Genomic DNA, 14199 nt, shown 5'->3' on the forward strand with positions numbered 1-14199 from the left:
TAATCTTAATGCAAATGTCAAGGTGTGCTCTGTCATTTAACAACAGTATCCAGGGGAGTATATCCATCATGCTAGAGTAAAAGAATGTATGATACGAACCAAACCTTGATTCAAATAGAGCTTGGCTTCACTGATACAGAAATAAATAGGTTTAAAGCATGCAAAGCTTCAAACATTTTTCTAATTTAATGGGTTTCAAATATTACTGCCATCTTAAACCTGTTCAGCTCACTTACTTATGTAGTTTACATAGACATACAGAGATGAACAGAGCAGTGAGGAGACCTACATGTGTGTGAGATTCCTGAGGGGCTCAAACATGCGTCTCTGGATGTTCCCAATCTCGATTCCCTCGATGACCCTGCAGGAAAGAAAACAGCATCATTCCAAGAGCAGCGCACAGTACGGGCCTTTCATATCGCGGCCCCTCTTCCGTTAATGCTCCCTCTCTCTCTTTGCTTTCCTTTCCCTTCAGAGCACAAACAATTACTTCCACACAGACTCTTTCTCAGGGTAATGCTTTGATGTGTGCCCTAAAATGGGACATTGTCACCATCGTGGCCCACTTCATCTGACTCAGAGGAGCACGTTCAATAAGGCACATTTTCTAAACTAACCACTCTGTCTTCTCTGTTTCAATCAGACTATGATCAGAACACACATTCAGGAATCCATACTTTCAAACATCAACATCAAGATCTTTCTTAGTATCATGAGGTTTTCATGTGTGTGTATGTTTACAATAGAATTGTGAATATGGACATCATCCCAATGTGACTAACTGTGACATCAGGTGATTATATTTATATGATTATAAATGATTTCTTAACTATATGTGTCTCAGCAGATGCTTGACTGCAAATTCAAACTCGTAGCACAAGCATATGGATCCAAAACCAAGCTTGTGTGAAATCTTTATCTTCAGAGATTCACAATCTCTGCGATTCCCTCACATAGAAATGACAAGTCAGGATTTGGTGCCACTTTTGTGGTGTAGCCAAAAGCAGCATTCTCAGAAATTGTAAAAGGTGCTCACAATGATTTCAGTTTATGCAGGTTGTCGAAATGATCCACCTCCAGGTCAAGAATGGGGTTGTAGGATATATTCCTGCACAGATAACAACATAATTAATATGATGTCATGTCACAATCACCACAATTCCATATTCAATTAGTAAGATTAAAGGCTTCTGGGTATTATATTAAAAAAATCAAGACAATGAGACAAAGAAGCCAATCTCCAGAGCAGAGATAAAGGAGGTACACTTACAACTGAAGCAAATCTACCAGGTCAACAAAGAGATGAGGCGGGAAATCTGTGATGCGGTTATTGGACAGATCCCTGCAAAGAACACAAACCATTTACTGACAGAAATAGATTAAGTTCTATGTAAGTCCTTTGAATTGCAGCTCTGTCAGGGTACTCTCCAGACATTTTCTTTCAGAAAATGGTATTTTATCCCCCTTTGATCTGCTTCAGGTAATGGCATTTTTGTTATCGCTGAAAGACTTGCTATAGAGATACATTCATTTCTAGTTGGAGCAGGGGTGTGGGCTAATAATAATAAGGTCAAAATTCTCAAAAAATAAAATGCAAATGTGTTTTTGTGTTATAGAATGCTTCAGAGAAAGGGAGTGAGATTTCAGAGAGAATCCAACTCACAGCTCGCCAAGTTTGTGAAGAGGAGAAAAAGCCTGGTCATGAAGATGATTAATTTTGTTCCGCTGCAACACACTGTAAGAGACACATGAAAACACATACACACACACACAAACATTATTCTGAGAATAAAAAAAATAAATAAAAAAATAACCAATAAATAACCATTAAGCTTGTTTAATATTTGACATGACTTTTTAGAAGAGGTTTGCACCACGTCTATACTTCCACAACAATAACATGACCTTCCATTCCATATATAGGTGACTGGTGGTGTTAAGAGTGTCTGTGTTTTCCCCTATTAGATTGCATCCTTGAACACTGCTCAATTAGGGTCCGAAACCCCATTCCAACTGATGCAGCCAGTTCATTGATATTCATTGAGAGGTGTGATAGGAAAGGGAATTGACTTGACACAAACATTTAAATGGAGATTAGAAAAAAGTAACACACACAGACACAGCTCAATTGTAGACAAAAAGTTTGTGTGTGTGTGAGTGGGTGTGTGTGTTTGTGTGTGTGTGTGACCCTGCCTCCAAATGAGGACATCAAAGAAAACAACTGGGTGAGTTTAAAGTTCAAACAATCAGTTTGATCTCTACTCTCTAGATCTGATAGAAGGCACCGGAACACACAGGCACACACCAACACAAGTGTCAGTTCTAGTAGAAAAGATAGAATAAGCCTGACAGAGCTCTCACAATCTCCTAGAATATTACAATACACCTAGCCGACACTTTTTAATCAAAGCGGCTTACAAAAAGGGAAACAATGGTAACACTTCACTTGACAGTATCGACATAAGAGTGACATGACACTGTCATGAACATATGACACTGTCATGACACATGAACCCTAACCCTTACCCTAACCCTAACCCTAATCCTAAACCTAATCCTAATCCTAACTTGTTATGACAAAAACCGAATGTCACTTAATAACAGGAGCGTTATGTCATAACCGTTTATGACTTGTTTATGACACATTCATGACATTGTCATGTCACTCTTATGTCGATACTGTCAAGTAAAGTGTAACCGAAACAATCAAGGTACAGTGCAACATGGACAAGTTAGTACAGCAGTAATTGCTACTTCCACAGAGTCAAGTGTCAGTTGTAGACAGGTGGTAAGTGCTAGAATTAGCATGTCTAGCTGTTGGTAGTGCTAGAAGAGGAGGTACTCTCTCAAGAGCTGGGTCTTCAGTTATTTGAAGGTAGAGAGAGACGCCCCTGCTCTGGTGGGAACTGGTAGTGCGTTCCACCAATGGGGAGCAACAGTTTTGATTGCCCTGAGAAGTACGGTCCCAGAGTGGAGACTACAAGGCTGAAGGCTGGAGTGAAGGAAACATCACAGAACACAGAAGCTTTTGTCTCAAAGTCTGTGGACAATATGACAAAGAGAGGTATTGGTGAATAGTGAAATGAAGATAACATATTCATTTCACTATTCACCAATACCTCTCTTTATGATGAAGGTGCTATACTGTGTGATTCTACCCTGGGGAATGGGAACAGCCTACAGCCGTACCAATGTCACTGGTATGACAATTGTGCTGTTCTGGTCCTAGACACCAACTCCTCACTGCAGCCAGTCCTGGGAGGGTTTTGGGGCAGACTGCACGTTGCCCTCAAATCTCTTTGGTCACACTCTCTGGGATTAGACACACTGACATAAGTAAATACTGTTGCACAGTATGGAGAGGAGCTCAATGCCAAAGTTATAACCAGATTAGTCTTTTCGTACATAGAAGGAATGCCTTTGCTTATGAGAAGGAGAATGTGTCTCTTCCACATTTCAAATGAAGAGTTCTCCAGCCAAGCACATTGGAGAGAGAATGGCAAATGGGACAGTCTGGCTCACCATTATTCAGAGCCACCCTCAGAAAATGCACACCACAACCATGCGTCACCACAACACCCTGGAGTGTACAGTATGAGTGTCTGGAGTGAGGCCTAATACATGGCATTGACTTCTATGTTTGCTACAAATTCTCCCGCTTGGTTGTGATTTTTTCTCACGGTGAATTTGTTCTTGAATTTCTCCTTGGGGATCAATAAAGTATCTATCTATCTATCTATCTGTGTTCTTCTAGATATTACTGAAGGTGTGAATGCCTCTGGAGGTTTGGATAATAGGCTCCACTGGTACCGTCACAAAGAACTAGAACCACAGGATTCTAGACTTCCTCCCATATGCACTTTTGCCTGAGAATCTGAGGGGTAGAGTGACTGTATCCAATATACGTACAAATCACTCTCTGATCATATCCAATCTCACAGCAGAGGACAGTGGACTGTACACGTGAAGAGTCTTTTGGTAGAGAAAGGAGAACCCAGGTAAGGTTTGTTATGAGGGAGAGATCCGCCTTGTGTACAGGGATCCGTTTGGGGTGCACTCTCTTTTCTACAGAGTGTACACAACATTAATACGCTGTGTGGTGCTGGGGCTGGTCACTGCTGCAATCTGGTTCAAACTTAAGAGCAGAAGAGGAGAGCAGATCTCTGGACGTCAGAGCAGAGAAGGTCAGCAGAGTGGGGGAAAAGACCTATGATGACGTGAAGATGGCTGAACTCAGCACCTGAACTAAACATGCTTCTCTCTCCTGTGTCAGCTGTAGCTGCTGAACACAGCATCTGAACTCAACACGCTTCTGTTTCTTGTGTCTGCTGAACACAGCATCTGAACTCAACACGCTTTTCTCTCCTGTGTCTGCTGAACACAGCATCTGAGGTCTTTCTCTCTGTCTGAGTAAGCTTCAGAAGATACAGTTAAATGTTCCACTTATGCCACTTTTAAATTAGGCTGCTGATGTGATATATCTTAGCTGTGATGCTTATACACAATATTACAAGTGATGTAGTTGATATGATTAATATGTCAACTCAGCTGTCTTGCTTATATGCGATACTCTAAATGATGTAGTTGATATGATTAATACAGTATGGCATCTCAGCTGTCATGTTCTCCAGGATGTTGTGTGTATGTATAGTAGAAATTGTGTGTGTATGTATAGTATTTGTGTGTGTGTGTGTGTGTCTGTGTACAGTATGTGTGAGTGTGCGTGTTTGCGTGTGTGAACATATGTGTGTGGGTCAAAAGAGGAAGGGAAAGTCTCTATACCAAGGTTAAATGAAAAAGTCTTGAGTGGACATGTCCGAAATGGACATATTTAAAATGCTCACATGTAGCATCATGCATGCCTTTTTCAGGGCATAACGGAAACAAAGTCAGTGAGTGCAGCATATCCATCTCACGTCATTTTCAGAAGAAATATAGATAGGAATGAAAAGTTGATGAAGAAGTTGAGAAAGAGAATTAATCTTTTTGCGTAGGTTTCATCAGGCTCCCAAAGAAAGCAAAACATGTCCTTCTTTAAAAAAGAGCTTGCGTAATCTTACGCTTTGCAACGTTTTGCCTATCTTGACCTCAACCCTGATAACTCCCCTATTGACAGTCATGCGAATTTGTCTCCATGGAGACAAACCATACATGATAAACATCAGCTTCACATTCAGAATCTAAACTGGAAGTCAACATCAACAAGTCATTCCCTCACTGTTTTTGAAGTTTTTCAAGCACACAAAAACATTCATTTTTAGTATGGAAGCAATTGTCACAAACTGTAAATTAATGTAATGTTTTTTTTCACTATCAGCTTAATCAGAAAAGAAAACAATCTGATATATTTATGGGTAAGTGCAGAGTACTATCTGTCAGTTCCATCTCTGTGTTAGCTCTGATAGATAGATACAGTGAAGGCTTCAGAACTAGCATGCACACACACACACACACACACACACACACACACACACGTTATAGAGAAGAACACGTGGGGTCTGTCAGAGCTCTTACAGTTTGCCTGGTAGAATTAGATGACACAAGCTGACTAAACATCAACGGCAACACAGAACTCAGAATGGAGAGCGCCGCATGCGTAAGTGGATTTCTCCTGCTGGTTTTCATCGCTGGCGCTCACTCAAGCCCTCTCAACCCTTTCAACGTATGTGCAGAAGGTGAAGAAGAAGTCCTGTCTTGGGAGAAAGTAACGTATGATAACAATGTTACACTCTGTAGGTTGGATTCTGATCTAGGGAACAGGAGGAGCCTACGGCTGTATCGATCTGACAAGAGGTCCAAGAAGACCATGCTCACCCTGGACACCAACTCCTCAGTTGAGCCACTCGTGGACGATCTGAGGGGCAGACTGCAGGTGGATCTCAAACGCTCTCTGGTCACTCTGTCTAGGGTTATGGAAACAGACTCTGTGCGCTACTGTGAGTTCCTGTGTACGGTGTGGAGAGGGGGGTCAATGCCAACATTTCAGCTACAGGAGTCTGGACATACATGTAAAAGATGTCTTCGCTTTTAAAGAGGAGAGCCTTACTCTCCCTTGCGTTTCAAAAGGAGATCTTCCCAGCAAAGTCCACTGGAGAATTGGACTCCCATTGGGGATGTCTGGCTCAGAATTAACCAGACCCACCAACAGGAAGTGATGCACATGCTAAACGGCAGCCAGACTGGGGACTACTCTCTCATCATTCCTTCTGTGTCACAACAACACTCTGGAGGGTACGAATGTGAAGGAAGTGACCCAGTAAAGACAGTGATCCTCTACGTTTGCACCAAAGTCTCTCCCTTGGATGTGGCGCTTTCTCGTGGTGAAAGTGTCCGTCTGGAAGTTACCCCACACTTGAAGTTTGCATATGTGGAGGGAATACAGTGGTACCATCAGAAAGCTCTGGAACCCAAGGTTCTTTTTCTAGACTCTAAAAATGGATCCGTGCCCATGTCGCAGGTTCTGCGACACAGAGTGAAGGTGTCTGACTCTCTGAACATATCCATATCCAACCTCACAGCAGAGGACAGCGGGCTGTACACATGGAGAGTCCATGGAGGGGTGAATTCACTCTAGGTATGTTCCGAGGGAACAATCCGCCTTATGACCTTGGATCCATTTGGGGTGCACTCTACTTTCTACAGACTGTACGCTCCACTGATGGGCTGTGTGCTGTTGGGGCTGGTCACTGTTGTGATCTGGTTAAAGCTGAAGAGCAGAAGAGGAGAGCAAACCTCTGGATGTCAGAGCAGGGAAGGGCAGCAGAAGAATGCAGATGACATGGAGATGGCTCAACTTAACACAGCACCTGAACTGAACGCACCTCTCTCTCCTATGTCTGCTGTGGCAGCTGAACACAGCATCTGAACTCAACACGCCTCTCTCTCCTGTGGCAGCTGAACACAGCATCTGAAATCAACATGCCTTACTCCTGTGTGTGCTGAACACAGTATCTGAACTCAACATGCCTCTCTCCTGTGTTTGCTGAACACAGCATCTGAACTCAACACGCCTCTCTCTCCTGTGTCTGCTGTGGCAGCTGAACACAGCATCTGACCTCAACATGCCTCTCTCCTGTGTTTGCTGAACACAGCATCTGAACTCAACACGCCTCTCTCTCCTGTGTCTGCTGTGGCAGCTGAACACAGCATCTGAACTCAACACGCCTCTCTCCTGTAGCAGCTGAACACAGCATCTGAACTCAACATGCCTCTCTCTCCTGTGTGTGCTGAACACAGCATCTGAACTCAACATGCCTCTCTCTCCTGTGTCTGCTGTGGCAGCTGAACACAGCCTCTGAACTCAACATGCCTCTCTCCTGTAGCAGCTGAACACAGCATCTGAACTCAACATGCCTCTCTCCTGTGTGTGCTGAACACAGCATCTGAACTCAACATGCCTCTCTCTCCCATGTTTGCTGAACTGTGTAATTATATTTCATAAAATGGAGGAAAGACTTAGGGTTGCCACTCTCCTTGACACAAAAGGATTAAAAGCAAAGGATACTGTTAAAAATCTTGGTGTATTAATTGACAGTGATCTAAATGTCAACAGCCACATGAAAGTGATAACTAAATCAGCTTTTTACCACCTCAAAACTATTGCCAAACTTAGAGGGCTGATGTCAAAACATGATTTAGAAAAACTCACTCTTGCATTTATCTCCAGCAGGGTTGTTTATTGCAATGGGCTTGTCACAGGCCTTCTTAAAAAAAACTATCAAACAGCTTCAGGTGATACAAAATGCAGCAGCTAGGGTTCTCAAAAAAAAAACACTTTTAAATTAGGTTGTTGATATGATAGATATTCCAACTCAGCTGTCATGCTTATATTCAATAGATGATGTAGTTGATAATATGGCACCTTAGCGGTCATGTTGTCTCAGGTATTGTGCAAGTATTATGTGTGTGCGTGTGTGTGTGTGTGCATAGTTTCTTGTGGGTTTTGTGTGAGTGTGTTTAAACTTGTTTAAACATGTACACACATACACACACACACACACACACACACACACACACACACACACATTTACTTATCGTCATCATTTATTACATATGTGTACTGCTGATTATATTTGTTTGACATCTAGGTTACTGCCCCTTTGCTTGTCTCACAAGGGGGAGAGCATGCTAGTAGTATACCATTGAGTCAGTGGGGGAGAGCATGCTAGTAGCATACCATTGAGTCAGTGGGGAAAATTGCTATCAGTTACACTTAAAGTGCCCATTTTATGAAAAAATCACTTTTTCTGGGATTTGATGTGTTATTGTGTGTCTCTGGTGCTTCCACACGCATACAAACTTGAAAAAAAAAAACACCCATGCTGTTTTGAGTGAGATAAGGGTTTCTGGATGTATCCTGCCTTCAGCCTCCAGGGTGAGCTGGTCAAAATCGGCAAGGCTTTTGACGTCACAAGCCAAAACATTTCAATATTCCCACCCACCACTTCCTTTTAGGGCAATTACGTTACGTGAATATAATGGAAACCTATGGAGCTGCATCTAAGTGGGCAGGGAAAACGATTTATACTTCCTAAATCGTTGAACAAACGTGAATAAAAGGCACAAAATAAGGTTGGTGTAAGAGTTATTTGTTTGTTCATGGGATTCATTCTAATTCCATCACTTACATATTTCCTACAACTAGGTGAGATAGCTAAGCTTATGTTGTAGGCTACTGAAGTTCCACTGTTAGATAGCTAGCTAGCAAGCTAACCGTTTTACATAGAGATTATGGTAGGCTAAGTGTTAGCTACGGGCTATACTATGTAAAACGAAGATGTAGTAGATGTTAGGGGATTTTGAATTGGCGTGTTTCAGACGTTGCATAATCAACACCCCACCTCTCCACACCAAGCCTACGAGTTCAACTGTTTTTTAAGCCTACATATCTCAGAAAATAATGTAGATACAAGCTTAAACCTTTGCACAGTAGTTGTTGGGCTAATATTTTGCATTATTGACATAAAGTATGAAGCAAAGCCAAGATGGTCAGGCTAGGCTGGAGGCATTTGTTGATTTGGCACGAATGACCCTGGTTAATGTAATGGGGCGTGGGTAAGTCAGCAGCAGCTCATTAATATGTAATGAGCAGCAGAAACAGCACACTTTGACAGGGACTGAAAAAGAGTGTAATAGAGGTAGGTAAGAATCTTTTCCTACAAGCTATTTCCAGCAAACAACTTCAGAAACATGTTTTCTGGAACTCCTAGACCTATTTTAACTGGTTGAAAAATAGTCATAATATGGGCACTTTAACGTATGCATTTTAAGTTCAGATGGGGTCCAGCTTGTTTCTGAACACAATGGTTTCAAGGAATGATGTCCTGACTGTCCAATGTACGTTATCTACCTAATTCAGCCTCAATATCCTGATGTTGAGGACAATTTTTTTCTGGTAGCTAACATTTGTCATTACAGTAGCATTATTAACTTCCTAACAGGAGCATACCTATGTTCCCAAGGTCCTAGTCCCAATGTCCTATGTTCCCAGGGCCCTATGCTCCCAGGGACCATGATCATGTGCTTTATAAAGCTGGGGAACATAGGCCCTGTGAATTACAGTTTTTCTCAGTTGTTTTGGTTCAGTTGGAATACTTCTCAAAACTGTTTGTTCAAACATATAATCTCAGCAATTGTGCACATCATTAAAGCAGTTTTTCCCCATCTTGAACAAACACCAGTGTTTTAGTACGTCCATGCAACTGATTTTGTCTGCTGTTTTTTACATTTTCAATTGCTAATGTCATGTTGGTCAAAATGCCCTATACTGGTTCCATGCTAAATAGTCCTACCCCATAAAACACATTGGCCTTATTTCATTGCTTGTGTCATTACTGTACTTGCAAATGTGTTGAACTAGCTGTCATAACTAGTTGTCATAGTCTGTTTAACATACTGTATAGACCGGTACAGTACATATGTGACAGACAGGTCTGACCAAGGGGTGTTTTACTGTATATTGGTCATTTTTCATCTGCACATTGCTGTAAAAGCCTGTTTTCTTTACTCATACGGTCACAATGTCTCTCAACAGAAAAACTTTGAAACATATCCACTCTCTTGCAATCAACCCCCTTCCACAAACAATAATGTGCAACTTTGTAGTTTTGAAATAGCTATGCCACATACAGTAGAAAATATGCCACGTAGATGCCTTGTACATTGTTCATTGTAGAATACTTACAGTAAACTGTCATATTGACAACAAGACAAAAGAGTTTGACTATCGTGACATAAAAATGGTTTAAGGACTTGTCATTTTGATTGCACTTACACTTTCATTGATAAATACTTGATTTTGAGACATAAACAAAGCATTTTGAGCAAGTTACACGCTTTTACAGGTAATCGATTAAGCAATACAGTTTGCTCTAATTGTTTTGAGAAATGCACTAAGAGTTGTGCAAATGTTAATGATGATTTCAGAAATGCACCACAGCGACTGAGAAAAAACTGTAAACTGGCATTGACCAGCGTCACATTTCATTATGAGGGTTGAACCTAGTTCAACTAGAGTTAATGCTCTACTCCCATGTCATTAGCTTAATGCTAAAAGTGTGAGTTGGTCCATTACCCGAACTATAGCAAATGACGGGAAATCTGCTGCTTAAACAGGCACTAGCAGTGCCAGACAGTGTGATCCCATCTAGAGCTCATTTAAATCAGAATGAAGAGTTTGGGAGCAGAAAGAAGGGAAAGAGAAACACAATAGCCCAACAGGATAACTCACAGGACAGTCAGCATGCTGCAGGAACGGAAGGTCACATTTCCCACACGCTCAATCTGATTGCCCTCCAGGTCCCTGCAAGCGGGAAATGAGACAAGGAGAAAGTGAGTTTCGCGGCAGTTATAACAAACACACACACAGACATAATCTAGGAGAGAGAGGGAACGAGGGAGGGAGAAAGAGAGGGGTGTGAAAGTGGGGCAAATGAAACCGACAGACAGAGAGGCATACAGATCCTGCAACATTGGCCTAAATTTGTTTTTTTTTGCTTTGCTTGTAATCTATCATTCATTAATTACATTTGGCAACCTTCTCCTAACACAGAAACTAAATCAACTATTGTCAAGATAATGACCGCCTTTTTCCTAACAACAGTTTCTGATCTTCTGATATTTTCTTTAATGAGACTAAAAGGAATGAGGCTAACACTACTGATGCTAATATTAATGAGGCTAACAGTATGATGTTAACATTAATGAGGCTAACAGTAATGATGCTAACCTTAATGAGGCTAACAGTAATGATGCTAACATTAAGGAGGCTAACAGTAGTGAGAATGTTTTATACAGAACTCACAGCCAATTGAGTCTGGGCATCTCTTGGCAAATGTCATCCAGCTGTGACAGATTATTGTTCAACAAAACCCTGTTGAAGAGTAAACACATAAACAAACACACACAATGTTGTCAGTGGCCTCTAAACAGTGTGAAGTCAGGCCCATGAGGAGGGCCAGTGCGCTAATCTTGTGGGGTTAGCAGAGAAAACTCACAGCAGCACCAGTGAGTGCAGGCCAAGGAAGGTGGCGGATGAGACGTCCTGGATACGGTTGTTCTCCAGAATCCTACAGACACAAACACATGCTAATTACCTCAGGATGATAGGTACAGCAACGCAGCACTCTCCAGCACTGAGACTGTAAATAAGGCAAGGAAGCGCCATGCATATGATTTCCACTGTGTGTGTGATAGAGCTGCCTCTGATTATCATGTAGTCTGTATTAGATGAAGGACACCAAGGGAAACTTACAGCCACTCCAGGTTATGAAGGTCCTGAAACACTGCAGGCATCAGAACAGAAATCTTGTTGTAGCTTAAATATCTGAAAGTAAAAATACCACACAGAAAACAAATAAAATTGCACACAGCATGCCAGAAATCAAAGTCAAAGTATCTGTAAAAGACAGATGTACAGGAAACGTTTGGGCTACTCAAAGAACAGTGCCAACTGCAAAATTACAATTTTCTAAAAGCCATCCTTCCTACATTCTTCTGTTCTCACATACCTTATGTAAAAGGTTAAACATTATACTTACTGTATGAATCACATAATTGCACAATACTGTAAATCTAGGTTATCTAGTTACAGTTTAAATCTATTCAATTTCATGAAGTCCAAGGTTCAGCGTGTGATGTCATATCGCAACATTAAAAAGGTGGACCCAGAGGAACTCACTTCTCTAATTGCCACTTATCCCTCCCCTGCTTTTAATACTTCATTGGGGGATTTAGTTGACCACTATAATGCCTGCATGTCTACAGCACTTGACAGACTTGCTCCTATGAAGACGCGAACTGTTTCATTTGTGCACTCTCTCCTTGGTTTACACCTGAACTTCGGCATATGAAATCCTTGGGCCGACGCCTGGAGCGGCTGTCAAAAAAGACTGGTCTTAATGTACACAAAGACATGTATTCTGAACACCTGCATCAGTATAAAAACGCACTCTGTGTTGCAAAAACATCATACTATGCAAAGATAATCAGTGAAGGACAAGGAAACACCAGGGCTCTCTTTTCTACTGTTAATGGTCTCCTTAAGCCACCTGATAACATCTCCCACCAGGAACTCTCTGATGAACGCTGCTCCGCCTTCCTGAACTTTTTTTCAATACCAAAATTGAGGCAATCCACCAACAATTAGAATGTTCCATTACTCAGTTGAAACAATCATACTCACTGAGCACTCTGGGCTCACCTTCCATCAATGAACTCCGTGAATTCAGTCTCCCTGCCGAAAGTACCATCTGTGGCCTCATCAAAAAGTGCAATTCCTCCACCTGTCAGCTGGACCCTCTTCCAACAAGCCTGGTTAAGAGCTGCCTGCCATCTATTGCTCCGATGATTACATCAATATTTCACACCTCTCTTCTCTCTGGCACTGTACCACCATCCTTTAAAACTGCTATTGTCAGACCAACACTGAAAAAACTTGGATTGGATTCTGACAACTTCAACAATTACAGGCCTATTTCCAACTTGCCTTTTCTCTCCAAAGTTCTTGAGAAGATAGTGGCAACTCAACTCCAGGATCACCTGAAGGACAATGACCTCTTCGAGCCATTCCAGTCTGGATTTCGCCCTATGCACAGTACTGAAACGGCCATGATTAAGATTACTAATGACCTCCTCTGTGCAGCCGATGATGGACTTATTTCCATTCTGATTCTCCTTGATCTCAGTGCAGCCTTTGACACCATCTCCCACCATCTTCTCCTGGAACGTTTAGCCAATATCGGAGTGCGGGGCAGCGTTCACCAGTGGTTCACCTCCTATCTCTCTGGAAGGACACAGTTTGTACAAATACAGAGTTGCAAGTCTGAGAGCAGTGTTGTGACAAGAGGGGTACCCCAGGGGTCTGCGTTGGGCCCTCTGTTGTTTATTATCTACCTCCTCCCACTTGGCACTATCCTCAGGCAACATGGTGTTCAATTTCACTGCTATGCTGACGACACCCAGCTTTACTTATCTACAAAACCTACTGCCACTCTTCCTCCAGCTGCAATTACTGCCTGCCTGCATGACATAAACTTGTGGATGACACAAAACTACCTGAAGCTGAATAGCAGTAAGACTGAGCTCTTAGTGGTTGGCTCCAAATCAGCTCTTGCTAAGATGGAACCTTTCACCCTTTGTATAGATGGCAGCACCATCCCTTGCTCCAACCAGGTCAAGAGCCTTGGTGTCATACTGGACAACACACTTTCATTTAGTGCGCACATAAACAGTATGTCTCTAAGTGCTTTTTTCCATCTAAGGAACATTGCACCTGCTTCGCCAGCCACCCAGCAGAGTGCAGAAGTCCTTGTAAATGCTGCATGTGACATCGCCTTGACTACTGTAATTCCATCTTGTCCGAATCCCTAACAAGCTACTCCATCGGCTCCAACTAATTCAGAATTCTGCAGCAAGGATTATTATAGGCTCCAAATCCACTAGTCATGTAACACCATTACTGATGCAACTGCACTGGCTTCCAGTTGCCTACAGAATACATTTCAAAGTCCTACTCCTGGCATACAAGGCCCTACACAATTATACCCCACCTACCTCACTGACCTCCTAGAAGTCTACACTCCTGCCCGCCACTGAGATCCTCCTCAGCAGGCCTACTGCATGTCCCTAATGTGAACCTCAGCACCCAGGGAGAGAGGGCTTTCAGCTACATAGCCCCAAGCTGTGGAATTCACTGCCAGA

The 14199-nt window shown here is 42.2% G+C and overlaps 1 protein-coding gene across 5 annotated transcripts in view; it reads right to left on the minus strand.

Moving 5' to 3' along the window:
- rxfp1 (relaxin family peptide receptor 1) overlaps positions 1–14199 on the minus strand; it is a 119952-nt gene that overhangs the window by 13877 nt on the left and 91876 nt on the right. For all 5 annotated transcript variants that reach the window (XR_007195703.1, XR_007195702.1, XM_048263369.1 and 2 more), the window contains 8 exons: positions 11753–11824; positions 11496–11567; positions 11303–11371; positions 10730–10801; positions 1664–1735; positions 1271–1342; positions 1037–1108; positions 290–361 (listed from right to left, as the gene is read on the minus strand). Coding sequence is in view for 3 of the 5 variants with exons in the window: in XM_048263369.1 (XP_048119326.1) it covers positions 290–361; positions 1037–1108; positions 1271–1342; positions 1664–1735; positions 10730–10801; positions 11303–11371; positions 11496–11567; positions 11753–11824 (573 nt within the window). In the remaining 2 variants the exon portion in view is untranslated. The remainder of the gene's footprint in view (positions 1–289; positions 362–1036; positions 1109–1270; positions 1343–1663; positions 1736–10729; positions 10802–11302; positions 11372–11495; positions 11568–11752; positions 11825–14199) is intronic.

The sequence above is a fragment of the Alosa alosa genome, chromosome 14, assembly GCF_017589495.1.
Source record: "Alosa alosa isolate M-15738 ecotype Scorff River chromosome 14, AALO_Geno_1.1, whole genome shotgun sequence".
In the NCBI taxonomy this organism is placed as follows: domain Eukaryota; kingdom Metazoa; phylum Chordata; class Actinopteri; order Clupeiformes; family Clupeidae; genus Alosa; species Alosa alosa.